This window comes from Urocampus carinirostris, chromosome 19, assembly GCF_059441175.1.
Source record: "Urocampus carinirostris isolate Australia breed hairy pipefish chromosome 19, RoL_Ucar_1.0, whole genome shotgun sequence".
Classification (NCBI taxonomy): Eukaryota; Metazoa; Chordata; class Actinopteri; order Syngnathiformes; family Syngnathidae; genus Urocampus; species Urocampus carinirostris.
Genome location: NC_142367.1, coordinates 10,192,566 through 10,217,300, shown reverse-complemented (window position 1 = coordinate 10,217,300; position 24,735 = coordinate 10,192,566). Strand labels below are relative to the sequence as shown.

The window sequence follows — 24,735 nt, the reverse complement described above, 5'->3', positions numbered from 1 at the left end:
TTATAATGGAATTTAAAAAAAAAGGAAATAAAAAAGGAGGATATTATAATTATAAATAAATAAAACAATAAAAAAATAAAATGATATAACATGAAAATTAAATGTACAGTTATTAGCTTAGCATTGCAAACAACAGTAATAAAATAAACATTTTTAGCATCGTCATTTTATTTTTTGTGTTCATTTTTTAAAAATCATTAACTTTCCCCCCAACATTTTGACAAGGTTAAAACTTGAGATTGTATTAGGATAAAGAAAACACACTCTGAGTCGGAAATTAGGTTTTTGATAGCCCTTCTTTCAGAGGCGCGTCATTCCAAGTTCTGCTTCCAAGATCGGCTAAGGAAGGAATCACGTGCCCCCAGTGGCTAGAGACTCATTTATTGAAAACAAAGGCATAAAACAACACTTCTGATTGGCTTAAGCAAGATCACTCGAATACATGAGACAAATCTGATCGGTTTAGACAGAAATCACATGTTTAAATGAAGCAAATAATGCTGGTCGCTAGATGGCATGTGACTATAATGAATGAGCAGTAAGGAAAGTGAAACTTTGTAACACAAAAGGTACGATGCGTCACTGTGAATTCAAGCTAGTTAAGAAAGGAATGTAGTAAAAGAAAAAGGGAGGAAAGCTCTTGAGCAGACTTCCTGGCACTAAAGCGAAGGCCATCTTGACTAATAGTTAGGGGGCCCCAAGAGGATACAATTGTTTCAAGAATACAAACAGCACCTGGATATAATCTTTGGCTTTGTTAAGGTGCTTTGGGGGATAAAATTATAAAGGCACATTCAAACTATAATCAAACTATAATTTCCCTTATTTTTATTGAATACGGAGGGTTGGTGACCGGTAGATGGCGACTAATGCCCTGCGTCATCTCTTCCTGTTAAGTCAATTGGCGCTGTCCTGGCATTGTTTGAAAGGGACCACCTCTCATTTTATTAAGATTTGGTCTGTTTTATTTTTTTTTTCTTCCAATAACATACAGTCCCAAGGAAATCTGTGATAAGGGGTAGGGAAAGTGAAAATAAGTGACTAGCGATTGAGTCGAAGAGGGAAACGATTCCGAAATTCGAAAATATAAATATGAGTGTCTGCCATCGAAGCACTGCTGGAAGGTACAGTAAATGATTTGCATGTTGCATTTTTAGCTTTTCTACGAGTATATTAATCTTCATTATCTACATAATGAAACATGTATTGTTGTTTAGGTGTAGATTTTATTAATATTTTGGGTGTAGTTTTTTTTCTTTAATTTCAATTAAGACACTCCCCTACTTATTAACATTCGACTTACACATAAAGGTGGACACGATCATTTTTTCCGGGATGTGGAAAAATCTCTGGACATTGCTGTAAATTAGATTTGTGTTGTGTGCGCCTTTTTCCGAGTAGAGGACATTACTGTAGTGCTTCTTTCCGCCTTGAGAGGTCACCCAGCATCCACCCCAAAGAAGAAATCCGGCTTCTACTTCCTAGATCGTGTGTAAACATTTTATACTGTATCTCCAGCGCGCTAAGAACTTTGACGTTTTCATTGTTTAATATCTCGTCCATCCATTCAATATGGTTGGTGTAAAGTGTAAAGAAGAGGCGAGTTGTTTCTTTTGAAATGAAAGTGGAATAAGAAAGCTTGATACGGTTGAGAAAATGGTTGGATCGCTTTTTTTCGGCCACCTTCTACCACAAAGGAGGAAGTAGCCTAACTCTTGAAGCCCATCTTCCACAAGTAAGTTAAACTTCATTTTATTTATCTTTATAGAGCATATTATTTTATTAAATGTTTTTTTAGTACAAAACAATACACGTTACTTATACAAGCCTCAAACAGGGCGTTGTTTATATACACGAGTATAAATGTATGTATAACTAAATGCACAAAATGGGATAAAGCTTTGGCTGAGCATTGCAAAAATGGGTAACAAAATCTTTTTTTTCAATATTATTCATTTATTTTCCTTATATCTATTGATTTATTTTCACAACAGCTTTCTGACAAACAAGAATCGAAGGCGAAATCTGAGAATTTGAGTGGTCCAACCACAGGCGAAGAGTATGGACCGGCGCCATCGTCACATTTGCAATTAGGACTTGCGGGATCCAGTACAAATTACCACCCCCTCACTATTTTAGATTTAATTTCCTCCGACCAGCTTGATCAGACACAAACACATTCAGTCCGTCATGATGCTCTCTTCCAGATGCTTCTCCTTCATGGTGCTCTTGGCAGGTGAGTTTATAACTGTGTTATCAACGTGTTATGACTGTGTAACAGCAAATGCGGTGCAGGTGCTGCCCAAACGGAGCGAGCGTGCTCGTACCGCAAGGTTTTGGACCACCTCAACTTGACCACGGACAGCACTTTATATTCCTGGACCAGGCCCGTCAAGAACTACAAAAAGCCCATCGTGGTTTCGCTGGAAGTCGTCCTTTATGCTATTCTCGATGTGGTCAGTCTGGTTTCTTTTTGAAGTCCAACATTTTATTTGCTGTTTTTTTCTTTTTGCAAAGAGGTCAAGTTGATTTTGTTTGGTGGATTTAATATACATTTATATATATATATATATATATATATATATATATATATATATATATACTACAGATAATAATGAACAAAGAAATAAAATAAAAAATTTAAATAATACTGTTAATAACTAAACTGAATTATAATAAAATCATATTAAAAAATATATTTTTATAAAAAAATACAACTAATTGATAGTATTAAATGAATAAAATAAAAAGTTAAATAAAAATAACAAAATGACTTAACATTTTTACTTAATAAAATATAAGCTTTTTTGGGAAATCAATTAAAAATTAATGATATAATTTTCGTATTGTCGAGTTTCACAAAATATTTATCAATGGTAAAAATGTTTTTTTTAAAAAATCTAAATAATAATAAATTAATAAGTAATTTTGAAAAAGTATAATTGACTTGTAGCACGGCGGCATAGTGGTGTGCGCGTGTGCGGCTCAGTTCTGAGGTTGTGAGATCAAATCTTCCTGTGTTGAGTTTGCATTTTCTCCCCGTGCTTGCGTGGGTTTCCAAAACATGCATTTCATTTTAATTGGCCGGTACAAATTGTCCCTAGGTGTGAATGAGTGAGCAAGTTGTCTGTCTCTGTGTGCCCTGCGACTGGCTGGCAACCAGTTCAGGGTGTCCCCTGCCCAGAAAATGGTGCCCCTCCAACCCAAGCGGTTAAGGGATCCAACCAACCATAATTGCCCTAAAATGTACCGTATACACAATATAGAATGATCATTGTTTGTTTAGATCCCTTAACCACACAGGTCTTGGGGGCCCCATTTCTTGTGGTGATTCTTGGGCAAGTACATCCTGCTGGCGCCCATTCTCTCCAGGCCTAAAGATGTTTCCACATGTTCTTGAAATGCAATTAAACATTTAAATAAAGAATACAGAAATAAAACATTTATAATAAGACTTAAAAGACTTGAAATTTTATACAAAACATTTTTAATAAAACTAAATACATCAATAGACTTTTAAATAGACTTTTAAACAGATCAACAAAATAATACCGAATAAAGAAATAAAAACACAAAGAAATAAATGTAAATATGTACAAAACATATTTAATAAAATACTCAATCAGGCCAAATGATATATGCACAATGAATAAATGATAAATTACTTTGGATTTGGGCAGGTGTCATCTTAAAGATGGAAAGCTTTGGAAAATCACTTTGCCGGTTTCTCCCCGCTGTAATTTATTATATCAAATGAATAATTAATCAGGCTGGGTTGCCAGTTTGGGGCGTCTCGTCCCTCCCTTTATGTAAATGATTTAAATTCATGTTTAATTGTAAGTATTATTTTAGTTTTGATTCCTATTTGAGCCATTTTTTTATCTGTCAACAGAGAGAGCTGGACCAGACCTTCGTACCTTACGTTTGGATTTTCATGGTTCTGTCCGATTTATTTCCTTTTTCATCATATTGGATCTATTCTGAGTGAATTTTGTGTATCGATTGTTTTGTAACTGTCTTTCCTGCACAGAGCTGGCAAAACGATCATATTTCTTGGGATCCGGAGGACTTTTGCGGGATGAGGAACATCTCTCTTCCCACAGAACTGTTCTGGCAACCCGATCTCACAATTGAGGAAATGTAAGTGGAAAATTATTAAAGCCAAACTTGAACCTTCAATGAGTGTAAATCCCTGCAGGATTGAAAAGGACAAAGCCCCCCCCAGCCCCTACTTGACCATCCAGAGCGACGGCCAGGTATTTTTGCAAAACGACCAGGTTCTGCTCAGCACCTGCAAGCTGCACATCTACCACTTCCCCTTTGACCAGCAGAGCTGCAACCTCACCTTTAAGTCGGTGGTCCACTCCAGTGAGGCTTGCAATAAAGATATTTCTTTTCAGGGGATTTTAAAATTGTATTTTGAAATTGTATTTTATATATTCATAGTCCAACCAGTTCAGGCCCGAAGGTAGCCGGGATGGGCTCCAGCACCCTTGCCACCCTACTGAGGATAAGCGGTGCAGCTAATTGACCGATGGATATTCATTTATTATCTGCACCGCTTATCCTCAGTAGGGTCACGGGGGTGCTGGAGCCCATCCCAGCCATCTTTGGGACACCCTGAAATGATTACCAGCCAGTCGCAGGGCACACAGGGACAGACAACTCACTCGCTCATTCACATCTAGGGACAATTTGGACAGGCCAAATAACCTGCATGTCTTTGGAATGTGGGAGGAAACCGTAGTGCCCGGAAGAAACCCACGCAAGCACGGGGATAACATGCAAACTCCACACAGTATGTTTTGATCCCATGACCTCAGAACTGTGCCGCACACGCGCTAACCACTGCCCCGCCGTGCTGCCCATGGATATTCGTAATCTTCTATTATATTTATTTTATATATTTTATATTTTTCATTTATATACTCATTTATATTCTTATTTTATGTTGCATTTGTTTTATGTAATTAATATTTTCTAATTCATGTTTTATAATATTTTATATAAAATGTATTTTTATGTTTGTTATATTTTTATTATATTTTTGTTTTATATGATTATATCATTTTATGTTTTATTTATTATCTATATTCACTTTTTACACGTTTATAATCATTCATATTAAATCCATTTTTTATATTTAGTTTCTATTTTGTATTTGAAATATTTTATATTAATGTAATTTAAATATTAATTTTCTAAAATGCAGATATTTATAATATCTTATATAACATGTTTTCAAAATATTTATTTTATGTATTCAAAATATTGCTGTCCAGCTACCGGTCTCCCCGTGCGGAGTTTGCATATTCTCTCCGTGCATGCGTGGGTTTCCTTTAAGCACTCCCACATTCCAAAAACATGCATGTCAGGTTAATTGGCCGGTCAAAATTGTCCCTAGGTGCGAATGAGCAAGTGAGTTGTCTGTCTCTGTGTGCCCTGCGAATGGCTGGCACACTGCCCGAAGATAGCTGGGATGGGCTCCAGCCCCCTCTCGACCCTACTGAGGATAAGCAGTGCAGATAATGGATGGATGGATATAATATTTGTTATTGTATGCATTTTTTATACTTATTTTATGTTTTTACTTTATATATTTATAATATTTTGTATTAAATTAGTTTGATATATGCATGGTGGGTGGGTGGATCCCATAACCACTAGGGTCATCTGCGCACCATTTCCTGGTGGCCCCCAACGAATATTTCCACATTGTCTCGCAACCGGGGGCGCCTGTTAGGCGAATGTGCTACGGAAACAGACAGACAGACAGACAGACAGACAGACAGACAGACAGACAGACAGACAGACAGACAGACAGACAGACAGACAGACAGATAGATAGATAGATAGATAGATAGATAGATAGATAGATAGATAGATAGATAGATAGATAGATAGATAGATAGATAGATAGATAGATAGATAGATAGATAGATAGATAGATAGATAGATAGATAGATAGATAGATAGATAGATAGATAGATAGATAGATAGATAGATAGATAGATAGATAGATAGATGGATGGATGTAAATAGATATATATATATCTTCTAACTCCCAGTTCAGGAACTGCAGTTGCTCCACTCTCTGAGCTCGGCCGAGGCCACCAAGTGGTCGCAGGAGGTAATGGGCACGCGGAACGAGTGGATCTTCTTGAGCATGACCGTGGTCAACCGAACCAGCGCCGAGTTCGGCATCTGGCAGGACACCATCGTTTACACCGTGAGTCACTTTACTCGGTTTCCGATTTCCGACGATTCTGAAAGCTTTATCCGGCAGATTTGCATGAAGCGGAGGCCGGTATTGTACATCATCAACTTCCTGCTGCCGGTTTTCTTCTTCCTGGCCTTGGACTTGGCTTCCTTTTTCATCTCGGACATGGGCGGCGAGAAGTTGAGCTTCAAGATCACAGTCATGTTGGCCGTCACCGTCATGCAGCTCATCCTCAATGAGATCCTGCCGTGCTCGTCCGACAAGATCCCGCTTATAGGTCGGAAGAAGCGGAAAATCGCAGAAGCTTAAACGTGGTGCCATGTTCTGATCTTCTGCCTAATCCCCAGCCGTCTACTGCATGGGCATCTTCGCTATAATGATGCTGAGCCTGCTGGAGACCATCTTGGTCATGTACCTGATGGAGAAAGATAAAGGATGCCAGGACGTGATGGTTGGTGACAATGGTGAGAAAAATTTGCCTTTTACAGTGCCCAGCAATAGTATTTTTCATTCTCTTTCCTTTACTGATTTTTTTTTTAATTTAAACGTTTTCATCTTTTTAATTTAATATACTTTGGTTACATTATTTATTTAATTATATATTTGTGTTTGTCTCTCATTTTTTAAATAAAATTTTGATGACTATTTTTTTCTTTTTCTTTCTTTTTTTAATCATTTAAAAGTAGATGGTTTGCTCAATCGAGTTCAATATTTTTATCGTTCAATATTTTTTCTATTTTGTTTAATTATTTTATGAGTTTAATATTTTTCACTTTTTCTATTTTCAAATTTAATTTATTTCCTCTATCTTTGAGTTAATGCTTTTCATTTTCTTTCCGCTTTTTTTTAAAAACATTAGGGTCCTAAACACTTTCAGCTCAAAACAATGCTAATGCTAACGCGGATAGCGTTTTGTCTAATTGCAGAGAAGAAAACCAGACCCTGTCTCTGCAAAGGACCAACGGATGAAAACCTACCTGAGATGGTGAAGGTTTTTAAAACTTCATAATTTTGTTGAATCCGTCAAATAATCCCAATAATCCCAAAAACCCTTTGCAGGAAGACGAGATAGGCGATATGCGGGAAATGATGAAGACCCTGGTCCGGCTTCTGGAAAACAATAAAACAAATGAGGACAAGCCCGGCTACTGGACCAGAATCACCCTCAAAATCAACAGAATTTTCTTTTGCTTCTATGTCACTGCCGTGTCTTTGTTTTTAGCCGTCACCTTTTTCATTTGGCACCAAAATCATCAAGAATGAGGAATTGAAATCACAATTATGATGCATGCATGATTTCCCTCAAAACAAAAATGCATGTCTGAAATTAAAGATGCATTTAAATAATCCCCTTCATTTAGTTATTTATTTATATAAGCTATTTATGAAGCTGGTTTGCTAGCTAGCCAGAGTATTAGGAAGCAATTTATCTGGCTGTATAACAAGCTTGCTCTCTAGCTACTGAAGTTATACACTATTTTATACGCTGTTTTATCTTACTTATACTCAAATATACTTGTCCTATGTTGGACTCCAGCCTTCAAGAGCGAACTCTGGCAGAAGTGTGTCGTAAACCGCGCTTTGCGGTGGGATGTGTTTCTTGTTCCATACTGTGCAGATAACGATGACCTATCCCCTCTCCTTGGGGGTTGGAATGTGTGTCTTACCCCATTCTGCGCAGATAACGATGACCCATCACCCCTCCTCCCTTTTTGGAGAAGTACTGGGAAAGTCTGCCTCGGCAACAATGTGGACCAGTCAGCAGCAGCTTAGTCATAGGGCGTATACATTTCATCTAAATGTATTATAAAAATGGGCAACTTTGGGGCCCCCTCTTTGTCTTCTCCTACACGATTGCTATTGACGTGGTAGAAGACCCAGATATCTATCTGTTAAACTCTTTTATAGGTTGAATAAGTTAGCACTGTGGACTATCTTCATCGCCTGGCTCATATTTCCCCGACTTTTGAACATGCTCAAACTGTAGGGGTTTAGACAAGACACTTGAAGTGTCTCCAGGGTCAGATTTGAGTCTAATAAACCTAAAAAACTTTACACTACCCAGAGCTTTAGAAGGCAATTTAGTAAACTATATGAAAAAGCTATCTAGGCAGGACAATCACAGGCAATTGATCAAGCTATATAACAAGCTACCTGGCTAGCTACCTAGCCAGATGTTAGCAAGCTTGATACATAACAAGCTCGCTGGATCGCCAACCAGAACATTAGCAAGCATTACAGCTGGCTATATAATATGCTAGTTGGCTATATAATATGCTAGTTGGCTAGATTATTAGCAAGAGATTAAGGAATCCACACAAGTGGCTATCTAGGTAACCAGCCAGAACTTTAGGAAGCGATTTAGACGGCTGTATGTAGGAAGCTTGCTAGGTAGCTCGACAGAATGTTAGCAAGCAACTTAGCTGGCTGTATAACAAACTACCTCTCTAGCTAGCCAGAACATTAAAAGGCAATTTAGTAAACTACATGAGAATGGTTGGCTATCCAGAGCATTAGCAAGTGATTTAGCAAGATTTAAAACAAACCTACTAGATATCCGACCAGAACATTATTAGGTAATCTAGTTAGCTACCAAGCTGGATGTTAGCTGTCTACATAATGTGCTAGCTGGCTCCCGTGCCAGAACATTAGCAAGCAACTCAGTTGACAAGCCGGAATATTAGCAAACAACTGGGATAGCTATACAGTATAACAAGTTACAGGATTAAAGTGAAACATAGTTTAGAAAAGAAACCAGAATTAAACTTTTCATGTTGATTTTAGATTATGCATTTTTTTATTAATGAAGTTTTTGCAAGGCTTGATTAAAAATATTTCAGTTAAAAATACTGCATTTTGTTAAAACAAATTATCTACTATTTTATCAAGGAGCTTTTTCTTCGTTACAAAAAACGTATATAAAATAAATTGTTATGATTTGAGAGTGAAATGTTTTTAAATGAGATCAATCATCATACATAATTTTAATGATCAATGTTCGTAAATAATAACGGATGTAATGCGTCCTCCGGTGCTGCAGGAGACGCTGCTATTTGCCACGCCTCCCCTGTGCGTCTCAAATCAGTGACGTGGATTTTCATTCAGTTGCCCCAAAAACACGGAACGTTGCAAAGCTTATTTTTCCATTCCTTTTTTTTTCTACAATTACAAAAAAATATTTTTCTTTTCATCGCTCCCCTCAAGACAGTTGGAAGGCAACACAAAAAAACAGGTGAGTGCTTCGTTTGTGCGGAAAAAAATCAACAATCAATATCCCCTATATTGGTGTGATTTATTTCCCCCCCTCAGTTACACAAAATGGCTAAAACGAACAAAGTGTTTAATTTAAAAGACAAAATAAATGGCAAGGAGATGGATTTAAGTCTGTGCAATCTGACTGAGGTGCCTGTCAAGGAGCTGGTGAGTGTTCGGGAAAAAAAAACCCTTCATTAAATTTTACGTTATTTACAAAGAATAATTAATCATTTTTATTTTGAAAGGCTTTATTCCCCAAAGCGACCATTTTGGATTTGTCGTGCAACAACCTCACCTCTTTGCCGGTAAGTCTTTTTTTTTAATGTCCAAATATGCAGATTATTGTTTTCTGGCTTAACTTTCTTGTAAATTGTACATTGCATCACTTCGAACAAAATCGGAATGATACAAACAACAACAATATGGAGTCATCAAGTTTATGGGAACACTAACTACTGTGGGAATACAGAGAAAAAGGCAAAAAAATAAAATAAAAGAATGGTAGGTTTAATTTAATCCAAGGGGGAAGCAATTCATGTGTCAAACAATATGGCGTAATTTTGTAGTCTTAACCTTTATTCTGTTTTCCCCTTCATACATTTTATTGGTTTTAGATCGAACTTATCCCCCTAAATATTGACTTGACAACCAAATAAGGACGTCTTTTCCACCATAATTTTCCTGTATTACTTTCTAACCACTCTCTTAAAATACTGGGTACATTTGCAGGCAGAAAATATGATTGGAAACGAAATCAAGTATTGATTATGTAAATAATCAGATTAAGGTCTGTGAGAGTATTCCGTTTACAATGGTGGGGTTAGTTCTTCCATTTTCCAATTACTCTTGCATATAGAAACTGATTGCGCCGTTTCACTCATCTGGGAAATTTTGATGCCCTAAAGCACAGTGGGACGAATGACGAGCACAAACGTCGGCTTACTTACTAAAAAAACTTCATTTGTATCAGTTGATTTCTGCGGGACATTTTGGTGTTTTTTTTCCCCACTTGTCTCCATCCATATATAATACAAGTATTTAATTTTTGCAAACAATGAGCACATCTCAGCAATGGATTTCAAATTTGGAGCAAACAAGAACGGCAGTTGGTTGAATTTAGTGAGTGCGATCAACCTTTATATCACGACAAATGTGGAGATGACATCTATTTGTGTCATGATGTCACTCCCACTTCTGTCTTTTAATCGGATTACTCGCAAATGCTATGTATAAGGGATTATTCGTTTTACTTTAGGCACGTAAAATATTCATTTGGATTGCTCTGGAAAGCCAATATCATTTTCAATCGAGTTATTGCTCGCATGTAAACCTAATAATTGTCCCTGAATTTACCTAAGGAAAGTCTTGCATTGAGATAGTACCTACTCTAACTGAAACCGCACAAGTTCACAATTATCACAAAGACCTACTTTAAGTCCCAAATTTGCTTTGTAACTGTAGCTCTAAACTTATGTACCATCGGATTACACATCATAGTTATACCCACATGATTTATCCTTTTGCTTCCCACTTCAGCTGGAGTTCTGCAACCTAACCCACTTGGTAAAGCTGGACCTGAGCAAAAACCAGCTGACATGTTTGCCAGATGACCTGGGGAACCTGACTAGTTTGCAGCACTTGGATTTGTACAACAACAAGCTGAGGGTCCTGCCACTCAGTGTTTCCCAGTTGCGGGTCAGTGGACGTGCTGAAAGTAGCATTTTGCTTGCTGTCGCTAAGCTAACAGATTTTTTTTTTAAAGAGTCTGAAGTGGCTAGACTTGAAGGACAATCCTCTGGATGTTGGCCTTGCCAAGGTGGCAGGAGATTGTCTGGATGAGAAGCAGTGCAAACAGTGTGCTACCAAGGTAAGAAAGCTGTATAAAAAGGGAAGACCACAAGTCACAATTCCTTCTTTTTTCTCCCTTTCAGGTTCTCAAGTACATGTTGACGCTTCAGGAGGAGGCCGACCGTGCACGGGAGAAGCGACTCTTGAGGGAGAAAGGTCAGGATATAGAAACATTGATAGCAACGAAAACTTACAAATTCACAATAAATTGTAACATACTAGTTTTAGGGTACAGTTGTCTCCCATTTAAAAATACAATCCCGCTTTATATTTGTTGAACTGCCACTTATTTGAATGCTATTTCTTTTCCACTGGACAAAGTATCTTTAAGAAAACTGTTTTCACATTTATTTCCTCGTTTTTTAACACTTTTAATGTAACTTTGTGTTTTTTTCATTAAATCCAACTTTATCAATACCTTACAATTGTATATTTTTGATCTTTACCGTTTTTTACTTTTTCAGTATTTTCTATCTGTTGTAAATGCTTAAAAAATATTTAAAATTTTGTTGTCAGAAAATGTATTTCTAAAACTACAACAGAACATTTTTTTTCCTGTCTGGTTGAAATACTATTATTACTAGTAATTCCTGGGCACAGGCTCTCACTTGGTCTTGTTTTGCCCTAGTAACTCACTTTTTAGGCCTTTTGACAAAAAAGACTATTAGATTTAATTCAATTCCACATCATTATGTACATGAGAAAAACCTATTAGTCCTAAGTTTTACACATTGTATTGTGTTAGAGAGTAAGGAGAAGGATCAGGGCCGTAGCCCCGCAAACGCAAATAACGCGTACTGTGAGGGCATCAAGGGCCCAGGAAGGCACCAAAAGAAATCAGGGTCGTGGGAAAAAAAAGTGTAAAGTGTTAATAATATGCGTGAATATGGTTAAACCATACAAAAAGCGGCATAAACCAAATTTCCCCAAAAAGGGGTGAAACTGAGTTGTGCCCCTGCCTATCTCCGGTCTCATGATGCCCCCCTCCCTTCCCAGTGGTATGTTCGATTATGCCTCATTGGCCATTTGGTGAACACCTCTGCGAACATGGTCTCGAAACGGCAACAAGAGTCTGGAGCGGAGAAAAGAAAAAACAACAAGAAACGAGATGAAGCTCATGCGTCGCTTGCCGGTAGTCAATGTTAAAATAAAAAAAGCTTATTTTGTACTGTATTCCCACACCCATTTGGCGCACTGTTTTAAAGGGCGCACTCTCTTTGGTTCAAATTATTTTTTGTCGCCTATTGCATGCCACCGCATGCACACTGGCCCATTAGATGCGAATCTTTTGCGAACGCCTTTAATACCAAAACAAGTGTGCGTATTAAAAAACGAAAAAGAAAAAAAGCACCGGCAACAAAACTGACTTTGATTGTGGTTTAATCAAGTACTGATAAAGTAAAACACCAGAATACAACAAAATTGTAAAAAAAAAAAAAAAACGCCGTCACTTTATTAATCCAAAAGAAACAGAATAAAGTTACTTATTTAATTATCATGTTTGTTTAAAATACTGTGTAAATAATAATAATAATAATAATTGCTTAGAGCACCCAAATGGTTAGCAACGGCCCAGAGAAGGATGGATATAAAACAACCACAAACTGTCCAATATATATTGTGATTCAAACATGATGAATGAATGAATGAATGAAAACTTTTATTTCGAACATTAAAATAAAAACAGGACAAAAACAATGAGTCAACAACAAAATAATGTCACATAACATGTTCGAAAAGGGGTAGTCAGAAGCAGATGCTTATTTTTCCTACCCCTTGATCTTCCCTATTAAATACATTTTACAAATCCTCCTTTCCTCTTATGTCTAATATAAAAAAATCTCATGGATATGCTTATTACATAAGTCAGATATCAATAATTATAATAATTACAATAATCAGATTTTATACACTAATCTTCGCAATACCCACCCTTCAACGTCATAATAGTAGTAATAATAGTGGTTAATAATAATAGTTACCAAACGTCACTGCGGCACCAATGATAACAACAAAAATAAACATAATATTTATAATAACAGTTCTGATATAATAATAGCAACAATAACAACAAGTTAACCATAGTTTTAAATGCAGTATTTCCAATCTCCCTCTGATCCCATTTTCTTCATCCCTGTATTTTGCCAGTAATGCTTTTTTTGTTTTTAAATTTGAACACATGGATAGTTGGACATTTTTTGATCTCATCTTGTAAATTGTTCCAAAGTTTGACTCCACACACAGACACACACATACTTTTCCTGGTGGTTCTCACCTTTAATGATTGTTATAATGATGTAAGATATGATAATTGGTTTAAATATTAGATAGAAATGTCAAGTTATTTGTGGGTGGAGGGGGTCTCTCATAAGCTTCTGGCTTCAATCTTTCATCCCTTTTTTCTTTTCAGATGACATGTCCATTTTGTGGTGTCTGTTGTAATACAATTGAGAGCAAAAAAATAAACAAGAAATAACAATACAAAGGAATTAGGTTATGAATGAATACCTTAACCCCGCGACCCTACGAGGATATGCGGTGCAGCTAATGAGATGAGATGAATACCTTAATTTACACTTTTTGATAAGATAATTATTAAATCTTTTTTATATTACAAAGGGCATTTTCTGAAAGTTGCAAAAATATATTAAAAAATCTACTTGTTTTTTTCTGAAAATGAAATTGGGACTTAATATTTAGGTGAAAAAAATACTAAATGCAAGCATCTATTGGTATTATTGTGTGCAAGTCAGTCATTTTTCCTCATCCCTGCCAGAGTTGGAAAAGAAGCGAGAAGCAAAGAAGCGGGAACGCGAGGCCCGCGAGAAGGAGGCGCGGAAGCGTGAAAAGGCAGAGGAGAAGGAAAAGCGAAGGCGGGAGTACAACGCCCAAATGGCTGCCACCGCTGCTCAAGAGCAGCAACAGCAGCAGCAACAGCAGCAGCAGCCTCAGAAAAAGAAGGAAGAGAAGAAAAGCAGGAAGAAGAACGGGCAGGCCTCAGGTAACACAACTTTTATTGTACGACAAAGGACTGCACAATTAACCGAAATCAAATAGATATTGTGAATTTACAGTACACTGTTTGGCCAACCAGAATTGTCAGTTTGGGTGTTAAAGGCACCAGTCAATCAGAGGCAAGTGTGTGTGCTACTGATGTGCTGAAGTATGCTGTCAAATAACAAAATACGCGACAGCTAGAAGCCTTAGCGACTCGTTACATTTAAAAGAAATTCAACAATTACATTGGACTCTTGAGGAAAAGTCAAAAGAGCCCAAAGAAATGGCGATCAGTAGGTGCGCCGTGGATTATTACCACGTCTGTCAAACGACTGAGGCGGCGTCAGGAGGGAAAGCAATAGCAAGGCTTCAAGTCTGGCCTACTGCTATGGCTAGGCTAACAACTCTCTTAAGCCACCTTGAGCCTGTATCTCACCTCTGCCAGATCCATTACCCATGAATTGGATGACCTGAAGCTACAACTCGTCGAAACCGCTATATTTTATCTATCAGGGAGACCTTGCTTAAGTTGCAGTTACAAGATTTTAGCGTGCAGCTAGAAAGGCTTAGTGCGTCCCTGTTAGCAAAAGGGGGACGTGCGGAATCCATTGCGTTCTTTAAAGAAAAAACCCAAAACCAAATACGGGTGGATAATTTAAAAAGCTAATCGATAGAGGAAACCTCCTCACAAATAAAAAAAAGTGAAAATTTGAGTGTTTCTTCTGGCTCGGTCTCTCAAAAAATCCTTTATTGACCAAGTATCATACAGGCTGCCTGGAATTTTTAGATTACTCTGGTTGAGATCGATCTGCTCCAGACAAACTCCCTTCATCTAACTCTAAACTGTACTATCAACCGCTTTTAAGGGTTTGTCACTCTCGATGGGTTTTCTAGGCAAAATCTTATTGTTATCTTTAAAAAACCGATCGATAGGTTAACGGCTAACACTCAATTTTTGCTTTGCTTCGCTTCTGTAATGTATCATTTCTTGCCTGTAATTTGATGGTTGCCACACGTGGATACCTGTGATACCAATGCCTGAGGGATAATCCATTATGGAAAGTTGCTGCCACTTTGGGGGTGTTTTGGAGAACTATTTTTATTGGATTTCATCGAAATCAAGGGTTATAGTCAAAGTTTGTCTTCTTGAAGGAACTCGTCGTGAAGTTATAATAATTTGAATAGCGCTTGTCCAGAGGGTTAATTTGTCGGGCTGGTTAGAGGTTCAATACTCGCAGATTGGGCAGGGGGAGATTTTTCCCTCTAACTTGGTTAGACTTTGCATGATGACAATAAAGGCACATTACTCCGCTGCAATTCTGCATTCTGTTTTATTAGAAGTATGGTTGGTATTTAGTTAATCATACACTCCCAGTAGGTAATCACATCATTTTACCCTTGCACCTACGAGGTACTTTCATCGATTAAGGTATCCAAACCAACCCTAACAAAGCTCTCCAGAAGAGTCAGATGTTTTCTTAAGGTTAAAGCATTTTACTATGATTATTTACTCACATAAAACAAAACTAGCACAGAAAATGCACTTTGCTTCTCTAAAATTGAAATTGCAATACAGGTCTGAAAAAACCCAATTAGGTCTTTTTCCAAAATCGTATGGTATGAATATAACTCACGTGTGTTAAAAAAAATCCCGAATGTGTGTCGTCAGCAGGGAAGAAGAGCGCGAATGCGGCCCCCAAGCCTTGCCGCTCCGTGCTGGGCGCGGTCTTCAAGCTTTTGCTGCTCCTGTTCCTGGCCGTAGCCGCCACTACGGCCGCGTGTCGCCTGACGGAGCTCCGGAAGCTGGACGTATGCGTGCCGTTGGATGCCGCCCTGGATCGAGGCCTGGCTTGGGCCCGCCTGCAAGAGGGAACGGTCCGGCAGCTGTTCGGCGACCTATCTGCGGCAGTCAAGGACTTCCTGGAATCCACGCAAACGTCCAAAAGCTAAAAGAAAATGTGATTTTGAAAATATTCAGTGGGGCGGGGGCAGGCGTGTGAAAATTCCTATGGAATTGTTGTCGCTCTTTGTACAACTGTTTGTTTTTAAGATAAAAAAAGGTCTTTTTGTCGCCAGACGCCACTTTTCCAAGTTCCTCACTCGATGTGAAATAAACAGGCCGAGTCCACGCCGGTCTCCATCGAGCTCACGCGTGAGCGTGCGTGGTTTCCCATCTGGCGCCGCGGGCCGCCAGATAATCTCGCTCGCTCACGTGAGCCACTTGCTGCGACAGCCGACGACGGAGGGACTCGTCAACTGGCGTCTCCAAGGTCACCTCCTTGAACACCTGACACACGGACACCTGTGCAATCGGCACACGTCAAATTCATCCATTTTTGACCTCATGTTTTTTTTTTCAATTATTTATTGCTCAGAGGGGCAAATACTACAGTAGACCCCAGGATTAGACACAATTAGGTTCCCAAGTGGCGCTCACAAAGTGGAATTATAAAGAAAGGGATAGAAACCCATGGTAATAAATTACAAATCCCCAATACCCCAAATAAAAATAATGAAAGGGTTTGTACAAGTGCTTGAAATACCTAAATGCTTGAATTTTGATGATTATTTTAAGGATTGTAAATGCTTAACAATTGTTCCCAGGTTTCTCTACAAATTTACTTAAAAATGACGCTAACACTGCTCTGTGGGTTCTTTGCTATTGTCCTCTGAAGCATCATTGCCCTCTACAGCTCGGGTGTGCATGCTACACCTAACAGGGTACTATATAATTATCAGTGGAAGGATTACGTATAAATTATGGACATTTATTATGGATGATGCAAAAATTTAAGGTACTGTTTCCCTGTGGGAAATTGTCAGGGGAAACACTTCCTGTAACGGTGTGCCCTCTTCATATTTCTTGATTTTTGCTTTATTTTTATGGTTATGTCTTTGTCTCTTCTTTTAGCATCACCGCAAGCCTTGGGCACCGTAGGGGATAAACACAGTGCAAAAATTACAATCTTGTGTCTGCAACTTGCAATATCTTTTCGAATTACACAGGGTTCCGAACTACATAAAGAAAAATGCATTGTAGGAGGTAGTTCAGCCAAAAGCAGACCAGATTCTTATATGACGGTGACCAATAGCAGACAGACATTAAGTTTGATTTTTTTTTTCTTCGGCATGGTAAATAATTTATTGTTTCTGTCGTATAGTTGGGAAAATGCAGTAAAAAGTGGAAAAACATCGAACTGCACACTGTAAAGGAAAACTGCCTTAAAGCTGAGGCGTGTTCAGGAGAGTAATCAGACATGTAGTCGCTTGTTAATCGCTTGCCGCGCACTGCTGAACGGTTGTAATCGCTCACTGTGATTGCCTTACTGATCCAAAATGGCCGACGACAGTAAAATGGATTTCGTTCTACAGCTTGCTTTGAGCGAGTTGGCTGATATGAGCGACAGTTCGCATATTGACACAGTTAAGGTTATCCTAAACGCAGTGGAAGGGTCATACCTGCCTTGCATTGTTGACAAACATTACCAGGCAATGTAAGACGATAAATTATATCGCCAACAGCACTCGTCAGGGTGAGATCCTCCATGTTCAGCACTGTCGACGCCATGTTGGAAATCAAAGTAAGCGGTCTTTCTCCCGTGATTACTCGGGCACGCGAGCGCTCAATAATCATTGGCCGTTCAGAAGCTAGCGATAGCTAGCGATAGCAATCGCTCACTCTCCTGAACACGCCTCAGGTTCACTGTATCAGATCATAGCAACTATTATAACTGTATTGGGCCCCTGTCCCATACTTCTAAAAAGATCCAAAGTTGTTATGAAGGGAGGGTAAGTGTCCCTACATTTGAAATACCAATCCTATACCTTTTCCCCCCAAAAAATCAGACCAAATTGTTTTACCTGTTGGAATTGTAGTTTCTTGAACATCGCAATGCTGATCTCGTTGTCCAGGCCGATTTTTGCTTGAAATTTTCGGATGCCAAGTTTGCCAATCGCTGAGAAGAGAGTGCGTTATGTCCTATTGGCTCTTGAAGAAACTTGTAAGAGCTCACCATAGTGCATCATCATTTGCGTCACCTCCTTCCCGATGCCTTTGCCTCTGTAGATGGGGTCTGCATTAAAATAATAAATGAACCCCTTCAGTCATAATACCAAATCGAGTAGCTTTCCTGACCTGCTATCATGATCTCTAGCTCAGCCAGGGAATGATCGGCAGGGTCGGTCAGGAAGATGTTGACGTCTCCAATCATGCACTGCTCCTCCTGGGCGCCTGAATCCACCCAGCGACGCCTGTCCAGGATGATGAAGGTGCACTCTTGGAGAACAAGAGATAAAACATCATGCAAAGATTCATTTTCTAGAATATATTAAGGAGTCTGGCTCCTTTCACTTACTGTCAGCATCTTCCCTCCAGCTCCTCTGCATCTCATATTCTTGTTCCAGCGTCAGAGGCTCTGAGGCCGTTAGCTGCTGAAGCTCCTCGGACTTCATCCACTCGTGGTACCTGAAAAAAAGAAATCAACTTACAATTGCATAACACATACCAAATAACATTGTACTCAACGTTGTATTCCTTGACAGAGACAATTCTACCCTACATGCAAATATAAAAACAAGTAATCATTTTTTTTCTCCGTTTGTCCACCCACATTTGATTCAAACTTTTCTCCCATTTCCAGTTTGTTCTTATTTGGATAAGTAAAAAAGGAAAACCTGTAAAGTGTTACACAGTACACTCTTTAGCGATTACCTTGGCACGTGTTCCGCATTATAAGGCACTAATACGACTTTATGTCCTTCTAATAATGTGTTTTCGTTTATTTTCATGATAAATGTTTCAAATATTTTATTAAGTCGCCACGTAGAAACACGTTTGAGTGGATGTGAAGCGCTAGCACGGACGACTTCCGGGGTCATTCTCACGCTACGCTGATAACGGAACGAGATACAAACAGCTCTTCTACTGGACTCAAATAGTATTACAACCATTTTCTTCGTTTGAAGGCTTAAAAAACACTTTTTATGTAATATAATTTAAAAAAAGGTTTCACTGTACTGGGAAAAGAGTAAAAATGAGAGAGAGTGTGTGTGTGTGTGTGTGTGTGTGTGTGTGTGTGTGTGTGTGTGTGTGTGTGTGTTGTGTGTGTGTGTGTGTGTGTGTGTGTGTGTGTGAGAAAGAGAGAGAGAGAGAGAGAGAGAAAGAGAGAGATTAAAAAAGAGAAAATAACGAAAAGGAAGAGAGAGGTATAGAGAAAGAGAGAAAGCGAGAGAGGAATGGAGAAAGAGAAAGAAAGAGAAACAGAAAATAAGCAAGAACGGGAGAAAGAAAGAGAGATGGAAGAGAGAAGGAAGAGAGTTAGAGAGAAATAAAATAAGTAAGAGAGAAAGAAAGACAGAAAGAAAGACAGAAGAGAAACTGAAAGACAGAGAGAAACGAAAATGAAAAAGAGAGAGGGAGAGAAAAAGATAGAGACATAGAGAAAGAGAGTAAAAGGAGTGACAAATGGACAAAAAGAGAAGACAGAGAAAGACCAAAAGAGAGATAAATAGAGAAAAAGGGAGAGCGAAAACGAGAAAAGGGAGAGGGAGCGAAAAAGTGACAGAGAGATAGGGAGAAAAAGGAGAGACAGATAAAGAAAGTGAGAAGAGAGACAAAGACAGAAAGAGAGAGCAATAGAGAAAAAAGAGGGAGAAACACAGAGAGAAAAAAGAGAAAAGCGAGTGTGAGAAAAGAGAAAGGAAAAGAGGGACACAGAAAGAAAGAAAGATAAAGACAAAAATAAGAGAGAGCAGAAGAGAAAGTGAGCGATAGAAAGAAAGAAAGAAAGAGGGAAGAAAAAGAGAGAAAAAAATACAGTTTCAGTTGCTTTGGGAGTGTTGCCTGGCTTTGGCGATCTCAAGTGGATATATTTCAAACTGCATCTGAATATTTTTCTTTAACTTCTCTCAGCCTTGTCTCGCGGGCTGTATTCAATCCCTCGGTGGGCCTGGAGCAAAGCTATTGAACTATTGTGCCAGCTGTTGACCTACGCTGTGTCTGTGTGGCACTCAAGCTGAACAGGAGCAGACAGGAAGAGACTGCAGAGGGTGACCAACACAGCACAGAGGATCATCGGCCGCCTCCTACCACTCCTGTGCACCATCAATAACTCCCGGTGCCTTGGGAAGAGAAAAAACACACCATCAGAGACTACACACATCCTGGCTTCCATTTGTTCAACCTGCTGCCCTCTGGTGGGCGCTACAGGGCCATATCAGCCAAAACAAATAGACAGCTTCTCTCCAAGACTGTCACCATTCTCAACTCCAGTTAAGAACTGAACCCGAACGAATCATCATTTTACGCTGCGATGACAGCATATTTGCACCTCTTCAGACATTTTATATATAGCTGACAGTAACTCAATACTGGTTTTATTGCACACATTTCCAGACCTTATTTTATTCTATTTTTTCAATGTACTTATTTTCTTATACTTATTTATAATAATAATAATAATAATAATTTCCTTGTATTGTCATTCTGTGTAACAATGTACACAGAACGAAATGTCGATTGCACCTGACCCGTTGTAGCGAGCCGATGCAGCCGCAGCCTTATGCATACCTGTCAACCTCCAGGGCTCCATGCCCTTACAAAATGTGGTATTTTCCCTTCCAAAATACAAAATAATCTTCCACCATATGTTTTTTCAAACGTGTTTATTTATGTAGTTTAACGTGTTATATTGTACATGTGTTTCGTTATATCATATATATTGTTAAATAACATTTTGTTGTGAGATACCGAGTTGCTTGACATGCATGAGGTTTATTATAAAAAATGTTCAAAAATTAAGTACCGTAGCTTGGACGTTCACTGTAGAAGGAAAAAGTACATGCAAATATGATTAAGTTTAATATAATTCATTTTCTGCATTAAATTATTGTTGGTAATATACTGATTAAAGGGATTACCACAAACCTTTCTTTTTTCATTTTCTCCTTTTAAACTTCCTTTTTTTCTTAACTTCTTTATTCAACATAATAATTCGTAATACAATACATCAAAGCAAGTGAGCCGTTTAAGAGCCGGCTCAGTTTAATGAGTTGAGCCGAAAAAGCCGGTTCCCTAAAAAGAGACGGACTTTCTTTCACTACACAACTACCACTTGGATGCAATGGGAAATCCCCAGGCGGCAGACGCATACGCACAGTAGCATCAAACCGCTCGCTTAGTATGCAACAAAAAAAACAATACCGAGATAGAGGCTTCCGGGGCGAACTCGTTTGACTTGATTGATTTGCCGTTTCGTGATAGTCGGTGTATACCGGAGGGTACCCATAATCGACAAATTTGCGTTTTTCCGTACAGATTATCTCGTACGTCGTTCACGTCTTAAAATGCATAATAAATATACTTTGTACGGCAAAAAAAAAGTACGGGTTGACAGGTATGTTTATGCATGCACTTGTGGTGAAGCTCAAATTTCATTATACTTGTATGATAACAATAAAGGCATTTAATTCAATTCAATTCAAAACGAAGGAGGACTTACTGACGGCGTTCCGCTACGCTTGATGAAAACTAACGTTTTACGTTCTCTTGACTCAAGCTCCAATGAACATAAACGTGCGTGCTCCTGTTTTAAATTCTGGAAGCGCAGTTGTTTAGGATTTCGGTGAACAAAATACTGCGATTTCCACTTGTCCTCAAAGCGACGGCCCTCAGTCAACTTTCCTTTTTTTATTTACAGTCGCCACGTCAGAACTGCGGACGATGGCCAAAGGTCTTGTTGGGAATTAAATATCAAAATGTACCGTTTACCAAATTGTTCGAATTAGTTATCTGACTCCAATAACCAAACACAACCTACATTCACTCAACAATTTATGCGCGCTCGTTTCTTGAGGGAAAAGATGAACAAAAAGCTGACATTTTCACATGGGGGCAGATTTAATTTAATTAACAATTTAACTAAGTATACTCCATCGAAAACAGCCGAATTAGTGACGTTTGAGTCTGTGTGAAGCCTTCTTCTGAAGTCCTTTAGCTCTCTCCTATTGGCCATCTTCTCCCCGCATAATGGCGTGCTGACTCCTCCTATGGGCGTGCCAAGGAAGCCCCCCCTGGGCTTCACCATCTCGTCGAAGAGCGTCGCGATGTCTGGAATACTCAAAACAACATTGAGCGTTTCTACGTCATCAGGGCCTTTCTGCGTCTGGATGTGCTGATAATTCTTATCAGCCTTACGTCCCGTTCCCGCCGTCCCTGTAAACAACATTTTCTACGAGGGTGCCCTGACCTCGCACCACAGCCCAGCCAGTCAATATCTTTTTTATTAAATGTAATTTGTATTCGATCGTATAAAATCCTTTATAGTCAAATGTATAAAATCCTTCAGTCTGCTGCCACTATCTGGTGATTTTGTACAAATGTATTTTATATTGTGGTCAATATTACAGCGGGCCATATATTATTATTATTATTATGGCAGAGGCCGTGAGCTAGTGAAAATTTGATCACGGGCCATGACTTTGAACATGCCCGGTATGAAATATTTAATCTAAATATCTGTATAAATCCATTTAAATGAAGGCAAACATGATTTTTGTCTCTTTTTATTTCATTTAGCAGCTTAAGTAGCCGTGCAAAGTCCGTGCCACAATTTGACAGTCTGCATCGGCGTGTTGACCACGTCCATCCAGTGTTGGAGCTGGGGGCCCCTGGAGTACATGAACGGACCCAGGACCACCACTCCCAGCGGCACTGAAGCTTCTGAAAGAAGGATGTGATGATACATTTGCACACAATTCAGCAAAAAATAATAAAAGTTCTCTTTTTTTCTGGAGCCACCTGAAGGAACCTGCCGGTTCTGCAGCAGCACCTCCAAGCGCAGGCAGGCCTGGTCCAAGTGCTCCTTCCTCAGTTTGAAACTGCTTCTGAGTTCGAAGAGCGGCTCGCCGTCCGCCGCCACGACCCCGCTGTTTTTAAATTTCACAACGCGAGCGTGAATCTGCAAAGTGGCCCTCACCGAGACGCCCTCGGCGAGAATCGGCATCCCTCGGGCCTTCGGGACCTCCACCCAAAGTCGCTTTTGAGTCGGGTTGTAGCTGAGGGACACCGAGAGGTCGCCCAGCTCTGAACGCTGAGAGAAGAAGCTGTTTTATTCCAGAGCAGTTGTTTTCAATGTCAATCTGGGCCCGGGCCCCCAAAAAGGTCCCGGACCCCCAACCTTAACTTTTGCCAATAATGTAGTACTGGACACAGTTATGCAATTCTGCTACAGAGAAATACTCAAGTTTAATGGCTCACGTGCAATTTATTTTGGTTCTTTTTGTCACGGTTGCCCAATTCCCTCACCTGGCCCCGCCCGTTTGGCGCCAGCTGCGGCTTGTTGCCAATCGACTTCCCTCCTATTAAACTCAGTGCTCGCTCTCATTCACTCCTTGTCAGTCTGTCAACGAACCTCTGCACTTGCAAGACTTGTATTTTGACTGTCCGGTTTCCTGCTTGTGTATCCAGTATCCGGTATCGATCCTGTCTGTATCCTCCTGTCCAGTATTTTGCTCCAGTCTCCTGTATCCAATATCGATCTTGTCTGTTTCCTCCTGCCCGGTATCTTGCACCAGTCTCCAGTTTCTGATATCGATCCCGCCTGTCTCGTCCTGTCCGGTATCTTGCTCCAGTCTTCGGTATCCGGTATCGATCCTGTATCTTGCCCCGGTATCGATCCGGTCTGTCCCATCCGTTATCTACCCGTGTGTCCTGTATCGATTCCATCTGTTCTGTCTGGCCTCGATCTCGGTTGCCTCTGACTTCTCTGTCTCACTTCTTCCGCCCAGCGATCGTCGCATCCCTGCCGTTTGTGTTCACGCGCACGACTGCCTCATTCCCGCAAAATAATGCTTGTGTGAAAACGTTACGCGTCTGGATCCTCCGTCTGTGTGGGTTCTGACACTTTTCTTCAGAAAAATATTTGATTATTACTCTGTCTCAGACATCATGTTGTGGACCCCCTGGAAAGAAGTTTTTTACACCCTGGGGGTCCATGGACCCTACTTTGGAGACCACTGTTCTTGGGCAAAATAAGGCCCGTGGGTCACTTCAGGGTTATGAATCCGGCCCACAGAACAGAAAAAGTCATAATGGGAATTTATGAAAGGGTGAGAGAAAAGTACTACCAATGTTTCTTTTGATTTGGGTCCAGTCTTGTCCCCATTGTCCCCTTTTTTTATTTTATTAAAATATTGTTTGCCTCCCTCTTTTAGGAATTATGAGATAATTACAATTGGCCATATCAGATATACTCATACTACTTTTTGAAAGTAGATATAGAGTAAAGTAGACAAAGTAAATATAAAGTAGAAAGTAGATAAATACACTACACTAGCCCTAAGAGAGTGTTCTTCAACCTATTTGAATCAAAGAGCTACTTTTTGTTAATATTTAGCACAAAAGGCTACTAGTTTGA

At 39.3% G+C, this 24,735-nt stretch overlaps 4 protein-coding genes across 9 annotated transcripts in view; 2 read left to right on the top strand and 2 right to left on the bottom strand.

The window, feature by feature from the left end:
• Positions 1-2,190: 2,190 nt before the first annotated feature.
• LOC148347241 (5-hydroxytryptamine receptor 3A-like) lies at positions 2,191-7,483 on the top strand. Its single transcript, XM_088324248.1, has 9 exons — positions 2,191-2,236; positions 2,296-2,460; positions 3,897-3,937; positions 4,031-4,140; positions 4,199-4,368; positions 6,069-6,497; positions 6,568-6,684; positions 7,147-7,205; positions 7,280-7,483. The coding sequence occupies exons 1-9, from the start codon at positions 2,191-2,193 to the stop codon at positions 7,481-7,483; spliced, it is 1,341 nt and encodes a 446-aa protein (XP_088180374.1).
• A 1,785-nt stretch (positions 7,484-9,268) lies between these two features.
• Positions 9,269-16,397, top strand: lrrc59 (leucine rich repeat containing 59). Of its 2 annotated transcripts, none has more exons than XM_088323696.1 (8): positions 9,269-9,452; positions 9,530-9,640; positions 9,721-9,780; positions 11,012-11,170; positions 11,238-11,342; positions 11,407-11,479; positions 14,100-14,324; positions 15,993-16,397. In XM_088323696.1, the coding sequence occupies exons 2-8, from the start codon at positions 9,539-9,541 to the stop codon at positions 16,268-16,270; spliced, it is 1,002 nt and encodes a 333-aa protein (XP_088179822.1). In that variant the 5' UTR covers positions 9,269-9,452; positions 9,530-9,538; the 3' UTR covers positions 16,271-16,397. The 2 variants fall into 2 exon arrangements, with proteins under 2 accessions (XP_088179822.1, XP_088179821.1); XM_088323695.1 differs by having other exon boundaries at positions 15,990-16,397.
• Positions 15,628-19,221, bottom strand: nat9 (N-acetyltransferase 9). Of its 2 annotated transcripts, none has more exons than XM_088323697.1 (6): positions 19,032-19,219; positions 18,676-18,785; positions 18,456-18,596; positions 18,334-18,393; positions 18,182-18,276; positions 15,628-16,622 (listed from the first exon to the last, which is right to left on the bottom strand). In XM_088323697.1, exons 1-6 carry the CDS (start codon positions 19,196-19,198, stop codon positions 16,467-16,469), a joined length of 729 nt encoding a protein of 242 aa, XP_088179823.1. In that variant the 5' UTR covers positions 19,199-19,219; the 3' UTR covers positions 15,628-16,466. The 2 variants fall into 2 exon arrangements, with proteins under 2 accessions (XP_088179823.1, XP_088179824.1); XM_088323698.1 differs by lacking the exon at positions 15,628-16,622 and adding an exon at positions 17,071-17,244 and having other exon boundaries at positions 19,032-19,221.
• A 3,528-nt stretch (positions 19,222-22,749) lies between these two features.
• syt15 (synaptotagmin XV) overlaps positions 22,750-24,735 on the bottom strand; it is a 28,029-nt gene continuing 26,043 nt past the window's right edge. For all 4 annotated transcript variants that reach the window (XM_088323073.1, XM_088323075.1, XM_088323074.1 and 1 more), the window contains 2 exons: positions 23,118-23,409; positions 22,750-23,039 (listed from right to left, as the gene is read on the bottom strand). In XM_088323073.1, the coding sequence (XP_088179199.1) occupies positions 22,900-23,039; positions 23,118-23,409 (432 nt within the window). In that variant the 3' untranslated portion in view covers positions 22,750-22,899. The remainder of the gene's footprint in view (positions 23,040-23,117; positions 23,410-24,735) is intronic.

Excerpts from the sequence above, each read along its gene's own strand:
- LOC148347241 (XM_088324248.1), top strand. The coding sequence starts at position 2,191 with ATGATGCTCTCTTCCAGATGCTTCTCCTTCATGGTGCTCTTGGCAG. Across the intron at positions 3,938-4,030 it reads CTTACGTTTGGATTTTCATG|AGCTGGCAAAACGATCATAT; the intron begins GTTCTGTCCGAT and ends TTTCCTGCACAG. Across the intron at positions 7,206-7,279 it reads ATGAAAACCTACCTGAGATG|GAAGACGAGATAGGCGATAT; the intron begins GTGAAGGTTTTT and ends AACCCTTTGCAG.
- lrrc59 (XM_088323695.1), top strand. The coding sequence starts at position 9,539 with ATGGCTAAAACGAACAAAGTGTTTAATTTAAAAGACAAAATAAATGGC. Across the intron at positions 9,781-11,011 it reads ACAACCTCACCTCTTTGCCG|CTGGAGTTCTGCAACCTAAC; the intron begins GTAAGTCTTTTT and ends TTCCCACTTCAG. Across the intron at positions 11,171-11,237 it reads TCAGTGTTTCCCAGTTGCGG|AGTCTGAAGTGGCTAGACTT; the intron begins GTCAGTGGACGT and ends TTTTTTTTAAAG.
- nat9 (XM_088323697.1), bottom strand. The coding sequence starts at position 19,198 with ATGACCCCGGAAGTCGTCCGTGCTAGCGCTTCACATCCACTCAAACGT. Across the intron at positions 18,394-18,455 it reads GCTAGAGATCATGATAGCAG|ACCCCATCTACAGAGGCAAA; the intron begins GTCAGGAAAGCT and ends ATTTTAATGCAG. Across the intron at positions 18,277-18,333 it reads GCAAATGATGATGCACTATG|CGATTGGCAAACTTGGCATC; the intron begins GTGAGCTCTTAC and ends CTCTCTTCTCAG.